The sequence below is a fragment of the Atractosteus spatula genome, chromosome 6 (genome assembly GCF_055471065.1).
Source record: "Atractosteus spatula isolate fAtrSpa1 chromosome 6, fAtrSpa1.hap1, whole genome shotgun sequence".
Lineage (NCBI taxonomy): Eukaryota > Metazoa > Chordata > Actinopteri > Semionotiformes > Lepisosteidae > Atractosteus > Atractosteus spatula.
The window spans coordinates 52878721-52895195 of record NC_142711.1 but is presented as its reverse complement, the minus strand read 5'-3'; the positions used below and the strand labels follow the sequence as shown (position 1 = coordinate 52895195).

Here is a 16475-nt window from a genome sequence, read left to right as displayed (position 1 = left end):
AAAATAAAAAATAAAAGCTTCCAAAGAAATGAACAATTTCAAAGAATACTCTGCAACACTAGTTAGAGTAACCAGCAAATTTCATGTGATAATTTACTGCAAAGGTATACAGACACTTTCACACAGAAAATTCTAGCACAGTGCGATTGGCAAAGTCGACAGAGCCCTCATGTGGTTAGTCAATAGACTGTTAGTTTTAAAGACAGATAAATGTCATAAAGCTGCAGGTACTGTAAAACAGAAGCTAGAGCTATGTTATCAATATCCTATTGAGCTTCAGCTTCCTGAATTAAGTTTATTTCATTCATTTATTTAATTCATTCATTATTTAATTCAATAAATGTATTCATAGCACTTTGTCCACATTATAAACATTCAAAGGCAACAGAAAACCTTTGCAAACATATACAAGGCAGCCTGGCAGCATTAAGAATTATAGTGCTATTAAATTATCATACAATCACTTTCTGAAACACAGTATTATGAAAGTCCGTGCTTAGGCGGAAACGTGGTATCTGTACTAAAATAAATTAACACCTTGGAAAAAGTATTTAAAAAACAAAGCCTTTTAAATAAATCTTCTGCATTCTTATTTGTGCTAATCTAGGCTAGATATTTGAACTATATTTTTTATAAACAGTAAAGACGTTTTTTTCTGCCACATCCATCCGTTCTTGAAAGATTTTTTTTTAAAAATACCTCTATGTAGACATAACCTCTGCAAAAGTACCAGTACCAGACATAACCTCTGAAAAAAGCCCTGCATTCACGCATAATGAGCTAGAATTCAGAATGCTACAATGTACAACGAGTTAATAAAGTTTCTATTCTTGCCACTTTGTGTCCACCTTCGCTAAATATAGAAGTTATGAAATATTTAAGATCTTCCCAATTCTGAGCTTTTTTTTTTCATTTCCCACATGCTGCTTAAGCATAATGCTATCGAGCCTTCTACTTCCAAGAAATATTCTGTGTCCCTGCCAAACAGAAGTGCTCATTCTTTGAGAGATTATGCCACCATTTGGAATTTATTTCCCACAGGAGCCAGAGATTCTCATCCAAAAAGTATCCCCTTAGGAAATCCCAGACATTTCAGCCTGTTAGGCTTAAAAAAGATTGTTGATACTTCATAATGGGTTGTGGCAAACCAGCAAACATCTATGACTTACTACTGATTGGGGTGTGAAAAAGAGGGGAACAAAAGAAAGTTACTATTAGGGCCTAATGGCAGACAAAAGGAGACTAAACTCGCATTTTGCGTGTTGTACCCCAAATAAGCATATATACTTTGGAAGATCTGTATATAAAAAGACAAAAGTTAAAGCAAAAAGTGAAAGAAAAATTAATGACAAGTACAAGCCACCCAGCTTAATAGTGCTTGTATCCTTCGTACTCACTAAGTGGCTTGTGTACAACATGAGGCTTAGTGTAGATCCCGGCATCTCAACCTCAACTATTTGTCTTGGTTACTAAGATTATTTTATCCAGTCTATTTATCATTTTCAGAAAAGTATAACTATTCCATAAGGATCAGCATAACTATGACAACATATTTTGGTTTATCAGAGAAACAATATCTGTGAAAAGAAAACCTCAAATTTTAGGGACACTGTTATACATACTGTATATATAAAATACATCTACATTGATTAAAACACAAAAGAAACATTTTTGGTAATTCCCCAATTATACAAATATTTCATTAGGTTTTCAGACAACTTTGTTCTTTCAGCTTTGCATTCTACATGAAGGCTTCACCAGTACTTGTGCTGCAGTGCAGTTTTCAATATAACAGACAGGCTGACAGTATATAAAAACAACATTGTACATGTCTGCATTTGTTGTATTTTGCCAGTTTTACAACGATTTAGTCTGGGAATGAACCCAGTTGGGAAAGGGAATTTATGTTCTTATTTAAGAGGTTTGGGTAGCATCTCAAAAGAAATACCTGAATAAAATCCAATTAATACAACAATAAAAAATAAGAATAAAGCGCCCTTGCATCCTTTGTCGTCAGGAAAAAAAAAAAAAGGACTTGGGCAATTATAAAATAAGGGAGAACAAATGGACCTGAAAGAGAAAGACCTCAGAAATGTCATAATATAACAATTGATAATATATCCCTGGGCACTGGCTTGTCATTAAAGAAGGGTGTCTTATTTTGTCTGCATCTCTAGGGCATGCTTGCGGCTGGATCAGATGCTGTGTGAGACAGAACGAGACTCAGCTCCCAACTACTCAAGGCTATGGACAAGCTCTTACCACCATTAATCAGCGGCAGGTCAGCGCATAGCCCAGAAATCAGCCGACTGCTCATCCCTGCCTTAATAGCCAAGAGCAGGAGCTGAAGGGTCCCAGGGGAGGCTTTCCCATTGCTTCAGCTTGTGCATTTACTTTAGTTAAAGACGCACCAGATGTCAGGCCAACTTATTAGTATATCCTTCAGCTGAGGCAGTGCTGCACTGTGTCAGAGACAGAAAGCAGAAGGCTGCAACTCACAATAAAGCAGCAGAGTAAATGACACTCTGATGGCAGATGGTAAATATTGCTTTACATAATTTAAAGCTTGTAATACCTTGGCCGCAAAACACTGCTATAAAAATTACGTTCCACTAGCCTCCTCCTTTTTTTTTTAACAATGTTCTTTCCAAAATAAAATGAGACACTTCCAAGCCATCAAAGCTAATATATTACATTCATGGTTTAAAATAAAAGGATTTATGGCAAGGAAGCAGCTTCAGTACTTTTGAAGTTGCTCCCTTCTCTTTTCTACCGTGGATGTCCCTGTTTCCAATTACCGATATGTGTTAGAACGATAAGCTCTTGCAAAGAGGCCAGTGCTAGCTACCAGCATTTCGCAAGGTGTTATTTAAAAAAAAGGATGTTTGGATATTTTGATTGTTTTTACTCTTTTGGAACTGGATTAAAGATCCATACACACTGTGGGGCACAACACATCGCGCTTATCGAAATTAAACGCATTGAACAAAAAAAAAAATCTCAATATCCTAAGCCCCAAGCTTTAGGGAGAAGAAAAATGGAAACTTTTTCCATGAATAAGAAAAATGTTAACTTTTTGTATGGAAAAACAAATAAATTGCTCCGTTGGTTCCACAGAACTGCAGTCCTGAAAAGAGGACAATGAAGGAGAAGACAATGCTATCTTTTGTTATCAATTCAGAAAAAAATGAGACTTTGTAGAACTTTAAACACTGAATTAAAAACGGAAAGGTAAAAATAAAACTTGCAGATATTGTGATCACTTTCTGTAACACAGATTCAATATGAGCCCATGAAGCGGCTCAGTCTCCAAATCCCATTTGGAGCACAGATTATTGTACAACTCATATTGCAGACTGACCAGAGATAACTGGCTCAAATCTGGAATAATGCTCATGAGGAATCTGACCAGGACACCCAAAGCAGACAACTGACTAGATGATCACTGAGGTGTTGCAAGGATTAAAAGACAACTAGGGTTTCGCCATCTTTTTATATAAAAAGGGGCCACTGAATCTTTCAATGAGACCTGCACCAATCCTCAATCGGACACTGAGCTCTTCTACATGAGCTACGGGATTGATATGTGAAAAAAAGAAGCAGATCTATACACGGACAGTTTCTCCCTTGGGAATCGTGCTCTGCGAGGAATTCTTTTGCACACCAGTCACTCGCAGATTATGAAAATTCTTTAAACTTACAGCAATATACTTTGATTCAAAGAAAGGGAACAAAAATCCCAAAACACAAAAATTCTTAACACACTAATACGTTTCTATGGTAATCAATGTTCAAACATAGCTTTGCCGAGACATTCCGACCTTTAGCAAGGTATGTAAACATCACTTTAGGTACTTGTCCCCACCCCAAGAAAAGGCCTGGGAAAAAATGTCTGCATGTGCAGCACATTTTAAATAAATATCAAGCCTATTGTGCTCTCCCAACAAAGAGGGTATCTTAGTAACGTTAAAATAAGGTTTACTCAGTAAGACACAGACTGCTATAAGCACACTTCCTGTCATCTCAGGAAGATCGATTGATGGAAGCATTTTAAAACAGTTTAAAACTTGTGCCCATAGACAGAGTGCAAATGCCTTCTTTTGGGTCATAGTTAAGGGGTGTCAGGTTATGACCTCTGCTGACTTCACAGGAAATTGAAATTAAAGTAGGAAGACCAGCTTTTATTCGGAGACCCGTCAATATTGCCCACATGAAACAAGGTAACCCTCAAGCTGTACTGAAGGAATAAGAGGGAGGGGTGGTCTTTCAAGAAATGTCCACACAGACAGATGCTGCAGTTTTTGTTAAAACTTTTTTTTTTCAAAATTAAATTTCCTCACTACCTACTATTTGGAGACTCCAAATCATGTTCACCATTCCTTAGGCTGAAATTGCTGAAGCCCAGTCAGGGGAAGGAAGTATCATACAGGCAAAAGCAGCACTGGGGAAATGCAGGGATACAGGTACATTTGTGGGAACAAAACTCTGAGGCTATATATCAATAGGTTCACTGCCCTGCTTGTACCTTGCTTTTCCTTGCTCATTTTCCTAAGGAAGAGCAAAATAAATGAATTGCCATTTAACCAACTACCACTAACATGACTACATTTAGTGCACTGAGTAATGAGTAAGATTAAGATAGTGTTGTTATAAAAACCAGGATGCAGCAGAGTGAGCCTTATCCTAGCATGTTCTGAACCAGTGGAGAATTTGAAAAAGTTATTGTTAGTGAATTCGAATGAAGAATCCCTGTTGAGATGTTCTGATGCTTGCGAGAGGTGTGCAGGAAAAATACTAACAAAGTCAACAGAGACCTCGTGTGGTAAGATGACAAACTGTGGGCACAGAAGACAGATGCATCTAGAAGGGCAGAACTCTTTGGTCCAAATTCAAGTAAACAAGCTTGTATTATTTCAGAGTTTTAAAGCTGCTCAGATAGCGAAACGGATGGGAAAGTGTGGCATCTCAAATAATTCACAATATATCCTAAACGTCTTTTGTTATTCAAGTAGGGAGCTGCCTCAGCATGCATAAGGCTGCAATGGATCAAGTAAAGGTTCATTCCATGCTGAAAAGAGAAGAAAAGAAACAACGTTTCGGCTGTGGGAGCCACCTTCTTTCGTTGTTCATTCATCCACCGTCTAATCGATCACTGTTTTGATCCGATACAGGGTTATAGGGGAGCAGAAGCTTTTCCTGCCTTATGCCCGTTGCTTGCCGGGATACATCCTGGATGGGACACCCAGGCACAAACACACGACGGGGCCAATTTTCCCAGAATCCAAATAACTTACCAGTATGTCTTTGGACTGGGGAAGGAAACTAGAGCACCCGGTGAATAAGCATGCAACCACAGGGAGAACCTACAGATTCCACACAGACAGCACCCCAGGTCCAGAAGTCTACCCAGGGCTCCACTGCTGTGAGGTCAGCAATCCTAAACACTGCGCCACTGTGACACCTCATTTTGGTATTACCAAATCATTCCCAGGACAAATGGAAATAGACCAATTCTTTATAAATGTGTCCGATGGGTGAGAATAAGACATTGTTAAGATGTTCTGAAGCTTGCTACAGCTGTACAAAAAAACTGGGAAACGGATAAGGTTTTTTGTTTGGAAGGGAACTGTGCAATTCTGACTTTGGCACCAATAAATTCCAAAACCAAACAATGGAAGACTGAGACTTTAATTTTATACCGCACATAATGGTTCTACAATATTCCTAAAATACATCAACTAGCTCAGACCATGAAAGACTCCAGAAGAAAATGGTTACACATACTACCACAAAGCTGTACAACAGATTAGTTAATGGCCACTTTTCACTTTACACAAAACAAAATTAAACTGAGTTCTACACAACAACCAATGTGGTTATGAACAGATTACATGGGAAACTTATTTGTGCTACAAAATGTACAGAAGGTATTGCACAGATTTTGATTGTGTGGGGGGAAAAGTAATTGGTTAGCAATTTGTTTATTTAGCCAGTAAATAACAATTATTTCAACCCCAGAAAGGGGATTACAAAATACATTTTATACTAATATTAAAAGTCTGAAAACAATTATGAACGCAATTTAAAAGGGTAAAAAAATGAAACACAGAAATGCAAGTTAATATTTACTCTAAAAGAATTTAAGGAAAGCAAGAAGTGAGGATACCACGCAAAATAAACAGATGGGATTTGAAATGGGACTCGGGAGAGAAAAAAAAGGATAAAATATTTTAAAGTGGTCCTGATTGAATCCAAATTGGTGCAATCCTAGAGATTCTTTAACTTTTCCCCTTCTTCTCTTTGTTTTCTTAAGTAACAAGACATCAAATGCAAGGGAAAAAGCCCAGAGCTAAAGAAAAATTCGATGACAGAAGGCAGCAACTGGAAACTACAAGGTACCTTTGGACAACCATTGGTACTAGACTAATTTCATGCTATAAATACTTAAATCAACCCTTTATGTAATGTTAATATCCTTCAAAGTTTCAGCAGGGTGCTTTCCTCATCTCTGCACAGTTACACGATTTCCTCTGGACTCACAAATACCTGAACGTGCAACTAACATAAAGCAGCACTTCCTTCCAACAAATTTATGGATGATCAGTAGCAAAGAACAGTTGCAGCAAAATGAAAGAGTACAAAGATGTAAAGTGACAGAAGCCGGCTCTAACTTCCTACCGATTTTGGCCATTCCTTTATTACTCAGCCACGCCAACCCCCAGTACAAATTAGTTGCAGAAAAGGTCATCTGGTCATAAAATACAGTACAGAGTAATTTTTATGTAAGTTTGCCAACAGGGACATAAACCAGGACCATTTCAAACTGTGACTCAGGATAGAAGTGTATTTAAAAAAAGATCTTTGTTCAGAGTCTATTGTGCTGTCGTGTTGTTTGGCTTTATGGATCTTTTGAGCACCAGATCTGGCTAATTAATTAAATAAGGAAGTTACCTCATTTTTTCTTTTTTTTGCTTTACCGCTTTATTATTAGACTCGCCTTTTGAAGTTTTTTTAGGGGATTTGGACTCTTAAATCACATGGACACTGCTCTCGTGTTGAACATTTTGCAGCGTCTGGATAATTTAAATAATAGGTCAGGATGTGGCTGCTTGGACGAGCAACTTTATGTTTCATGTTAAGTTAATACTCGCAGACTGGTGTCAGCCAAGGGGCATATGAAGACGGCACCTGTTTCACTCACCGGTTCTGCTCCTTACAGTTTTTAACTTCTTAAAGAATTTCAACATTTCTCCTTCTTCTTTTATTGCTGTGGTGATATTTCTAGTCTATGCAAACTCCATCTAAGATGATCTAATTCATCACCTAGCTCGGCTACGGAGAAATATTAAAAAATGAAAAGACTTGTGAAATGGTTTTTTGAAAATGTAAGCGTACAGTTTTCAGTGATATGATTTTCTGCTGGTGCACAATTCAAACAGCCTTGTATAAAGAGCGCTTCTACAGCTAACTAGATAATGCAGACAAATGGGTCATGAAATCCGTCTACTGCGGAGCAAGGAAACTCAGGACAGGCACAAATGGGAGCCTGGCACCAGATGGCACCTATATTTGGTGGTCATTAGAGACATGAGCAACCCAGCATGGCAAAACTGTGACACTGAGCTGATATTGCACCCTCCGATGTGTATCACTATAAAAGGTCATCTCTGTGGTCCCACTTGCATGTGTGCCAGATTTCAAATTAGTTGTAGTTTTTAAAATACAATGGTCTGAACAGGTCAACCAGTATAAGCACCCTAGATGTCCACTGCAGCTCAATTAAAGAGGCTGTACTGAGTATTAATACAAACTATGCCCTCTGCTCCATTCTTGATCAGTTTCTGTTATCGTCTTAAAACACATCTTTCAAGAACGCTCCTTTAACCCCGACACTTACAGCTCATCATCAGCACTGCAGATGAACCCTTCACATTATTCTCGTGAATTCTCAAAGCCATGATTAGAACTACCGCTTTTCTTTTCATATAATCAGTTGTTCTACTGTGGTATGAGTCATATGACCCACTCTGCACTTACAATGTTTTTACTAGTTTATGTTGTACCATTAGCTTTATAGTCCGCTTCTGCATCCTTGAAATTAGCTGATTAGAAATGTGTGATGCATCATTGCACGAACAGTGACAATTTTACACGAGTCATATCAGATACAAATAGTTACTAGATAAAATGCCAACAGTTTTAAGCAACAAAATATCTGACCTATTCCTTGAGCGGTAAAAACATGACAGACAAAACTCTGCCAGTGCTCAACCTCCACCCACACTATGGTCGAAGTAATTGTAAAACGTTTTTAGAGGTGTAGAGAGAGGAGTGTGCCTACTTTGAGAACGGCATTCTTTTAGAATTTAAGACATATATAATTGTATAGGGAAACATTCTACGAAAGGTAAATGATACAATACGGTAGTTATTAGGGTAGTAAAGCAAACTCTTATACATTATTAAATATCTTTTTAATATTGCTAAGAAACAGTTCAGATAGTGGCCCCGTTACATCCAGCCCATTTGAAAAAAACAAAATTAAGAAGAACATTGCAGAAAACAGTAAGTATAAAAAATAAGGCTGCCCTGTACCTTTTTTGATCCAGCAAATCCTTCTGACTCCAGAAAGAAATAGGCAAACGGCATTAGCATGAACAGACATAAGTTGGAGAACAAAGACATCAGATTCCACAGGCCTGCAACAAAACAAAAATTAAAAGAATGAAAACAGAGAAAGCAACAGAGTGGTAAAGAAGATTACTAAAACTGCAATTCACTCAACTTCCTAAACAATATTTGACAGAATCATAAAGATAACTGTATGCCAAACCAAAGAAAGTAAACAAATCCATAGATTGTAACTGTCACAAACTTATTGACCAAGTACATCAAAATATTCATAAATATTAATAGATATCGAAGCTGTACAGTACATCGAAATAAATGTGCTGGTTATGCATCACATACATTTTTGGATGTTCATGTTCAATTATCATACGAGAGAACGAGTCACACTACGAGAATATTTAGATATTTTAATCAGCTAATGCTGAATTTGTTCTATGGTCATGTTCGGGACAGAACTGGATTCACAAAAATCCTTAAAGGATTGTACATTGATGCCATCTAGTGGTAAACTAAACTGATTCCCTGAATGTTCAGAAATAAAAACCTAATATATCCTTCATTTTATTATCAATCTTAATGTGGAAACAAATAATCCACCTAGAAGCTATCCCGGGTCAAAATTCTTAAGAATGGAAAGGAAACAGATGAGAGAAGGCAAGCCTGTCTCCTTGGCCGTTTAGTTTCTAGAAGCTAATCGATTCAAGGATCTCATTCTTCAGTCCCAGTTTTGATGGAATAACTTGGTAGTTTGGTCCAGATTCCGAGAACTCCAGAATCTTTTCTCGGTTTTAAGCGCACTTCTCTAATTTTTCACATTATAAAATCTAAGTCAACTGCGTTCATACGTTCAGGACTGGTGCACACTGTACAACAAAGTTCATTCCAAGATGTTTCTAGTAGTTCACATTGGTGTTTCTCCATACACTCTTAGAGAGTGTTTGTGATGTGCCTGGGTTCATGAAGAACTCATAATGGCATCCCTAAATACTTTCCTTCTTGCCCATCTACTCCATCTGGGGGAGCATCCTCCCATATCTGGGTGTTTTTCACTTTTTAAATGATCGACTTCGTCTCATTACATTTAGCTTTTTTGAAACATTTTTAAACCCTTCTCCTGATCACTACCTACCTGACTGAGGGTCCTTACAGAGACAGTAGCAGTTATTCTGAAATCACGTGAACCACTATTATTGCCTTATCAAGCCACACAATTAATTGAGCCACACTCAACTACTTTTGTGGCTTAAGGCAATATTTGTACCTAAATAAATTTAGGTTTCTCGTAGAAACGTGTTTGAATATGTACACGTATGAAATATGAAAGAAGTTTCAATTTTTCTTTCATAATTATCTTTTTTGTTTTTGCTTTGAATGCATGGAATAGGTTGTATGTGAAAAATGTGGAAGGATATGAATATTTGAATAAGGGCACTGCCTATACACATACATGTTATGTGCTATTTTTTCTTATCAGAAGGAATTTTCTTAATGATCAAAATTCTTCCAGTCCTTGAAATAAAAGTGCACTCTCTATACATCTGCCACTTTCATTGATGATACTGTTTTTAAGACACTGTAAGAATTGTTTATTAGTTACATTATAAAACTCAGAACCTAATATTTAATAAGTCCTGCAAATGAACTGACCACTACAAAGAAACATATCCCAACAATCTGATATATGCAATTATTAACAGAAATAATAACTCACTGTTGCATATAGGAAAACATCTAGACTTTCTCTTCATTAGCTGTTTTTTTAAAAGGCATACCCTAATCAGGGAATCTCAAAATTAAAACAGAACTTCAAAAACAGATGGTATTAAAGTTGAATGCATCGGTCACTGTTCTTTACCAAGTATTCAAATAAACGGGACAGAGTTTATGCTGTACATGAGGAGACGCAATCATTTTGTCTGTAGCCTTTGTTATGAAAGTTTCTGGTTGTTTGCAGTGAAGCACCAAGAAACAAAAAATATACATTATAGAACTGAAGGGGGGAGGGGAAAAGAAAAAAATACTGACCATGGATTAGTGAGCCGTTAAGCCACTGGATATAGTAGTTTTTGGGGAAGGAAAGCAGGATCTCATTACTGATTATAGAAAATGGCAGAAGCAGCACTGCTCCTGCTGACACTGCCAGCGTGAAGGTGCACAAGTAAAGTCTGTGGAATCAAACAAAGGGGCATTAGTCAGGGAAGTTAAGTGCATGGAAGAAACATTAAGAGGTTGGTTAATTTGTTAATACCATTCATGAACAGGAATCAAAACCAAGGCTAACGTAAGAAACCAAAAACAAAGAGCTGTGACTCAGAGAAGACAAGGACTCGCTCACTGAGCACAATTCTAATTTACTCATCTAAAAAGTAAATCCTTTTCTAAAAGCTGTTGATCCATTCCTGCTCTCAGTTACTTAACGGACACTGAAGCCTTGCACCCTATGTGTCTTGAGACAGGCACCAGGCTGTCATGACCCTCAGCAGGAAAAAATGGCGTTCTGATGACGAATAGATCAAAGTTTTCAAAGTTAACAGGTAAGTAGAAGTATCCAGCATCTTAGGACCTGAGGATAATTAAAAAGGAAATCTTAAAAAGTCTAAGACAACAGTGAAACAGCAACTGAAATATGGTTAATTCAGTGAAACAGCAGACAAACAAGTGATACAAGAATACTTACAGCTGCACAAAAATACTGTTTGCTGCACAATTAGGTAGGTAGGAATCTCACATACTCAGCTACAAACAACACCTACTGTACGTCATATCTAAGCAAAGAAATTTGCTTAAGATACCAGTGGTATCACCACTGTGAGTGGTTGAGCAGAAGTACTTTTTCTGCTCTTACAAATAAGGAAATCTAAATGTATCAAATGTATGCCTGTGTCATGGTCTGGCACAGCCACAGAGTTATTCTCATTTCTCGGATCTTTGTAAAGAGCTCATTAAATCCCGGGCGCATACGTCTGGAAACAGGGAGGAAACCCACATAAAGATGGGGAGAACACACAAATTTCACCAAGACTGGAATTAAAATCAGGATCCTGGAGCTGCGAGGTAGCACCGCTAGCTGCGATATGACTGTGCAGTCCCATGTAAAAACTGAATTGTCTCCAAACAAAACATGAGTGCACATGTTTTGCCATTATTTTACTACAAGATTTCCTCAAGAGAATCCCATGCATTTATCAGTGCAACACTGGTTTCAATTGTTAACAGGGTCCTAACCATCTCCCAAGGTCTTTTTTTGCAGATGCTAGCCTTCTTTTCCACCATTCCATCAGTTTCATCCCACTCAGGCTACGTAAGGTTAAGGTAAAAGCACTAAGAAGATCAGCACACCAGCTTCAAGATGTTACGTTTTCTGGTCATTGAAGTAATCTGCGTACAATGTGGAGGTAGGGGTTGGATCATTACGGTTTCGTAAAACAGGCGTCTTAATCTTTTAAGCAAAAATATGCTATACAACAGCCAAGAGAACCACAAACTACAAAAAAAATACTTTAAAGGATAAATGGTAAATAAAATAATTTTTGTTAATTTTTCAGAGAGCTGAAAAACAGTATATCTATTCAGCAAAGCCGTATCAACCTAGGTGGATATTTTGCATTTTCTTCCCCATGTACTGTTAAATAATCTCTCTCCTCACTGCTGCGTTTAAAAGAGAGATGTTGGCTTTCAAGAAACTTCATTAATATAGAAAAAAAAATCATTGGACTGCCCCTCCTGAATCTGATGACACTCATCCTCAACAACCTTAACCTTTTTTCATTTTAGTAGTTCCAATTGCGTTTTTGTTCACAGATCATTCACCTTGAGTATCTGATGCACCTGTAGTAGTTTCATTTTCCTAGCCAGTTTTTGTCAAATTCTTGATTTTACGTTTCAGCAAAACATACCGTTTCACAGTTATCAAACTGAAAGCCGAAAATGCCTGGCATTTTGAAATTATGACTATATACTTCGCTGATCTCCTTGATGCATTTATAGTAGTTATAGTAGGGATTTCTTCCAGAAGGTGAAGACGGACAATGCCTCGGGATCAGCAGTGTTTAAACTTGCTTTACTTTTCCTTCATAAACTTATGAGTTTCACTGATAATGGACTCTTTCTGTGACCATGATTTTACAGAATTAAAATCCTTCCTTGGGGGTTGGGGAAAGTCACTTATCGCCACACCGCGGTACTTTACAAACAACAACAGACATGGCAGCATGAGAGTGTGGACATGTTTTGCCAGTGCAAGAATTAATTAGTATGAGACAGAAGGTACAATATCTTTTCGTTACTCAAAGCAAAGTAGTGTCTTCTGGAAGGCAGTGTGTTGAACTGAGTATTTCTTTCCAACAGTAACCTTAAACAAAGCAATCTAAATCTAAGTTCCTTCAGTCAGAAGGTCTGGAAACTGCAAGTCTGGGACTTAAGCTTAAGCATGTAATGGGATAAGCAATAAAGAAGTGCAAAACACTCTGGGAAACCGCAGAACATGATTGGCAACAACAGACTGGGATACAATGTGAGGGTTACGCAACTAGTATGTGCAGATCCGTTTGCTAAAAGGGAAACGTTTTCACATGAGAGGCTTGCGGCAAAATGATAGCAGAAATGTTTTGTGAAACAGTGAATGCAAGTATATTCAGAGCTCCTTGTGATTTTTCTGGTCTTAGCTGCATTCCAGTAAGACTATCCGGATGATCAGAATTGTGACCACAACTGTACCATCCAGAGTGATTATAGCTCGATATTCCTTTTGCTATTCATTTCACCTGTGATCTAGACCGGATTTTGTCCCCTATCTTCATAATCAGTTACAAAGACGCATTTAGAAACATCCTTGGTGTGAAAAACAGATAACATAAACATAAGATATTGCTTGCGCTGTACCACTAAAACTGTCAAATAGGAAAAACGTTAGCGTGATTAAAGAGAATCAAAATTAGGAGGAAAAACTTCATAAACTCCATGAATTCCAAATACTGTATGCTAACTTCAACATCTACAGGAAACAATACATCAAGGGGAAAGGCAAGTCAAACGGAAGGCTCAGATTTATTAATAAGTCAAATTACTATAAAATATGCAAAATTTCTTTCACTTCATAAACAACTTTACAAATAAAATTCACTCTGTGCTCCACAATGTACCATTAAGAAAAGACTAGACTGCACTTACAAAATTATAAATATACTTTTAGCTCTAAGAGAATATTTAGCTAAAAGTAAGGATTCTCTGAAATTTCAAATTGAGCTTCAAAGGCCAGAATATCGATAAGACAAAATGGACCATAGTGCAAATCTGTACTCACGATATTCTGTTGACTAAGGCATCTTCATCTTCGTGGTCATCTAAAAAGAAAAGTTTTAAAACACTACAGTTAAAAAGAACAATAATAAAAGTGAAAACAGGAATTGGTTGGAATATCTGCTTCTAGCATTGTTTGCACTGTTGGTAAAAATTCCCATAAAGTCATTTTGCTAGATCTTAAAATTAATCCGATTATCCTCATTTAGAAAAAGAGGTGTGAATTATAAACCGTGTTGAAATTTGCTTGTCTGCACGTTTGGGATGGTAACCCCAAGTGTACCCCCAGTATTCTGCCTATGTGCCCGATTATTTCATACAATGAAGGAAACTGTTCCAGAAGAATTCCTGCAGCATCCAAAAGAGACTTCTCGCAATAAAATAATAAAATCAGTCTGTCGTCAGCATGAGCAGCTAGGTGGAGACTTGTGCTGTCTGATGTAAATTCAAAGTTCAGTCAGCGAAAAGCATTAAGGCAACCTGGAATTCACTTTTCACATCGGTGCTACAGCTCAGCTAGAGAGGTCATAGCCGCGTGTTTAAGGCTAATTCAAGGTGACACGCTTCTCGAAATGAACCGAGGCACCACGCCTGTGGGCACTGCTGGTCCGAAAAATACTGCGGAGACTTGAGGTCAAGACTCCCGGACGGAGAGCCGGGAGTTCAAATCCCAGGTGGGAAAGTGCTTCTGTGGCCTTGAGCAAGGTATTTCACTCAAATTCATTCCAGTAAAATATATTTCTGGATGAATAAGAAACGTCGGAATGTTTTAAACTGGTGGTTAAATAAAGGATTAATTTAGGATTTACATTTAAAGAAAAACAGTGTTTTACCTCAATTTATATTAATCCCGAGATTTAAATGTACCTCACTAAGCCTCTCAGCAGAAATATATACACAAGCAATATTACTCTTGGAACAAAAACAATTAATTGCATCATATTTACATTTTGAAATTATGACTTTATTATTTATAAAACATCTTATTACATATTATTTCACTTGCATTTACTGTAAGGCAGTCATGGACTCTTCTGAGCACCTAATATACAGTTCTTTTTGACTACCTGGTAATGGTACCAGGTTTTAAAACTGGTAAACCATGACGTATATACAAAAAACCACAGAGGGAAAAAATGCTTTCAACTAAAGAATAATCCTGAGCAAAGGAAGACAAAATAATGACTAGTTCTGGAAAAACTGGTCCAAATGAAAATATTTTTAGTGTTTAAGCAATTACTGTATATACACAGTTTGATCAAAAACCTACAACCTGCATCCTGAGAAGCTATTCTGAGAATTTTTTAGGGATTTGGTCAGGGCATCCTGATCATGCTTATGGAATCCTGTTTTTCCTGTCCTCCAATCACAGGACAGCCCCTTGCAGCAAACAGCTCAACTTTGCTGGTGTTAGTTCTGGCTGCGTGGTCACAGTTCTTCGCTCCTGCGTCCCTCAGCACATACATTCCAGTGCACATATGTAGGTCAACGCATCTTGAACACAGTGTCCAGGTTAGGACTTTAACCCGTCATGCTTTTGGAGTTACAGTGCCTTTAAAAATTATTCAGACTCTTGCACAGTCTTCACATTTTGTTGCTCTAAAGACTGCAGTCATGACACTATAAATCAGCAATTCATATCTATTATATAATCGATCCTAATACACATATTCAAAGCAAAAAAAGCAAGAAAAAAACAAATAAATATGGAAGAAAATGGAAAAGTCAGGACTGCATATGTATTCAAAGCATTTGCTGGGGCAAACCTAAATTAGGGGAAAAAAATACCTTAACTCATCACAAAATCAGTCATGTGGCTTCCGTCCATGTGCAATAACAGTGGGTCACATGATTTTAAAATACACCCGTCTCTGTAAGGTCCTTTAGGCAGGTGTGGATTTAAAGCAAAGATTCAACCATGAAAACCAAGGAGTTTTCAAGACATCTCAGTGACATATTTATCTAAGGGCACAGATCAGGAGAAGGATGTAAAAACATTTCAAAGAACGTTAATATCTCTTTGAGCGTGCGGACGTCAATCTGTAAGAAGTGGCAGCTACCCAGATGCTGCCTTGATCCACGTTGCCCTCCCAATCTGAGTTACAGGGCCAAGAGGAAACCGATCAACCGTAAGACCAACAACAATTCTGAAAGAGTTACAGATTTGAGTGGCTGACAAGAAATGTCCACTTGTCAACAATATCCCAGTCACACCACAAAGGGAGTTTGAAGGGAATTGAAGAAAAAAAAACATCTCAAAACTCATATTGGTTTTGCAACAAAGGACCGAAGTCAAAGTGAAACCTCTGGAAAATGTTTTTGGTGTTACATCTGACCCACACCCATTGAAACCTGCTTCAGACCAAAAACAGGGAAATAAATTCCTTCACCGTGCAACTGATCCAAAGCACAAGATCAAACCACACAGGACTGGTTTAAGAATCAGAAAGTGAATATATTTGAGTGGCCCAAAGTCCTAACTTAAGTCTTATTGGGGAACCTGTGGAAAAACTTTTAAAACTACTGTCCATAAACATTTAACAAAT

The 16475-nt window shown here is 37.6% G+C and overlaps 1 protein-coding gene across 2 annotated transcripts in view; it reads right to left on the bottom strand.

Annotated features, from left to right (window-relative positions):
• The window catches only part of lmbr1 (limb development membrane protein 1), a 72596-nt gene that overhangs the window by 50464 nt on the left and 5657 nt on the right, over window positions 1-16475 (bottom strand). For both annotated transcript variants that reach the window (XM_088918350.1, XM_088918349.1), the window contains exons 3-5: window positions 13934-13973; window positions 10657-10796; window positions 8596-8699 (exon numbers count right to left, since the gene is read on the bottom strand). In XM_088918350.1, coding sequence (XP_088774476.1) covers window positions 8596-8699; window positions 10657-10796; window positions 13934-13973 — 284 coding nt within the window. The remainder of the gene's footprint in view (window positions 1-8595; window positions 8700-10656; window positions 10797-13933; window positions 13974-16475) is intronic.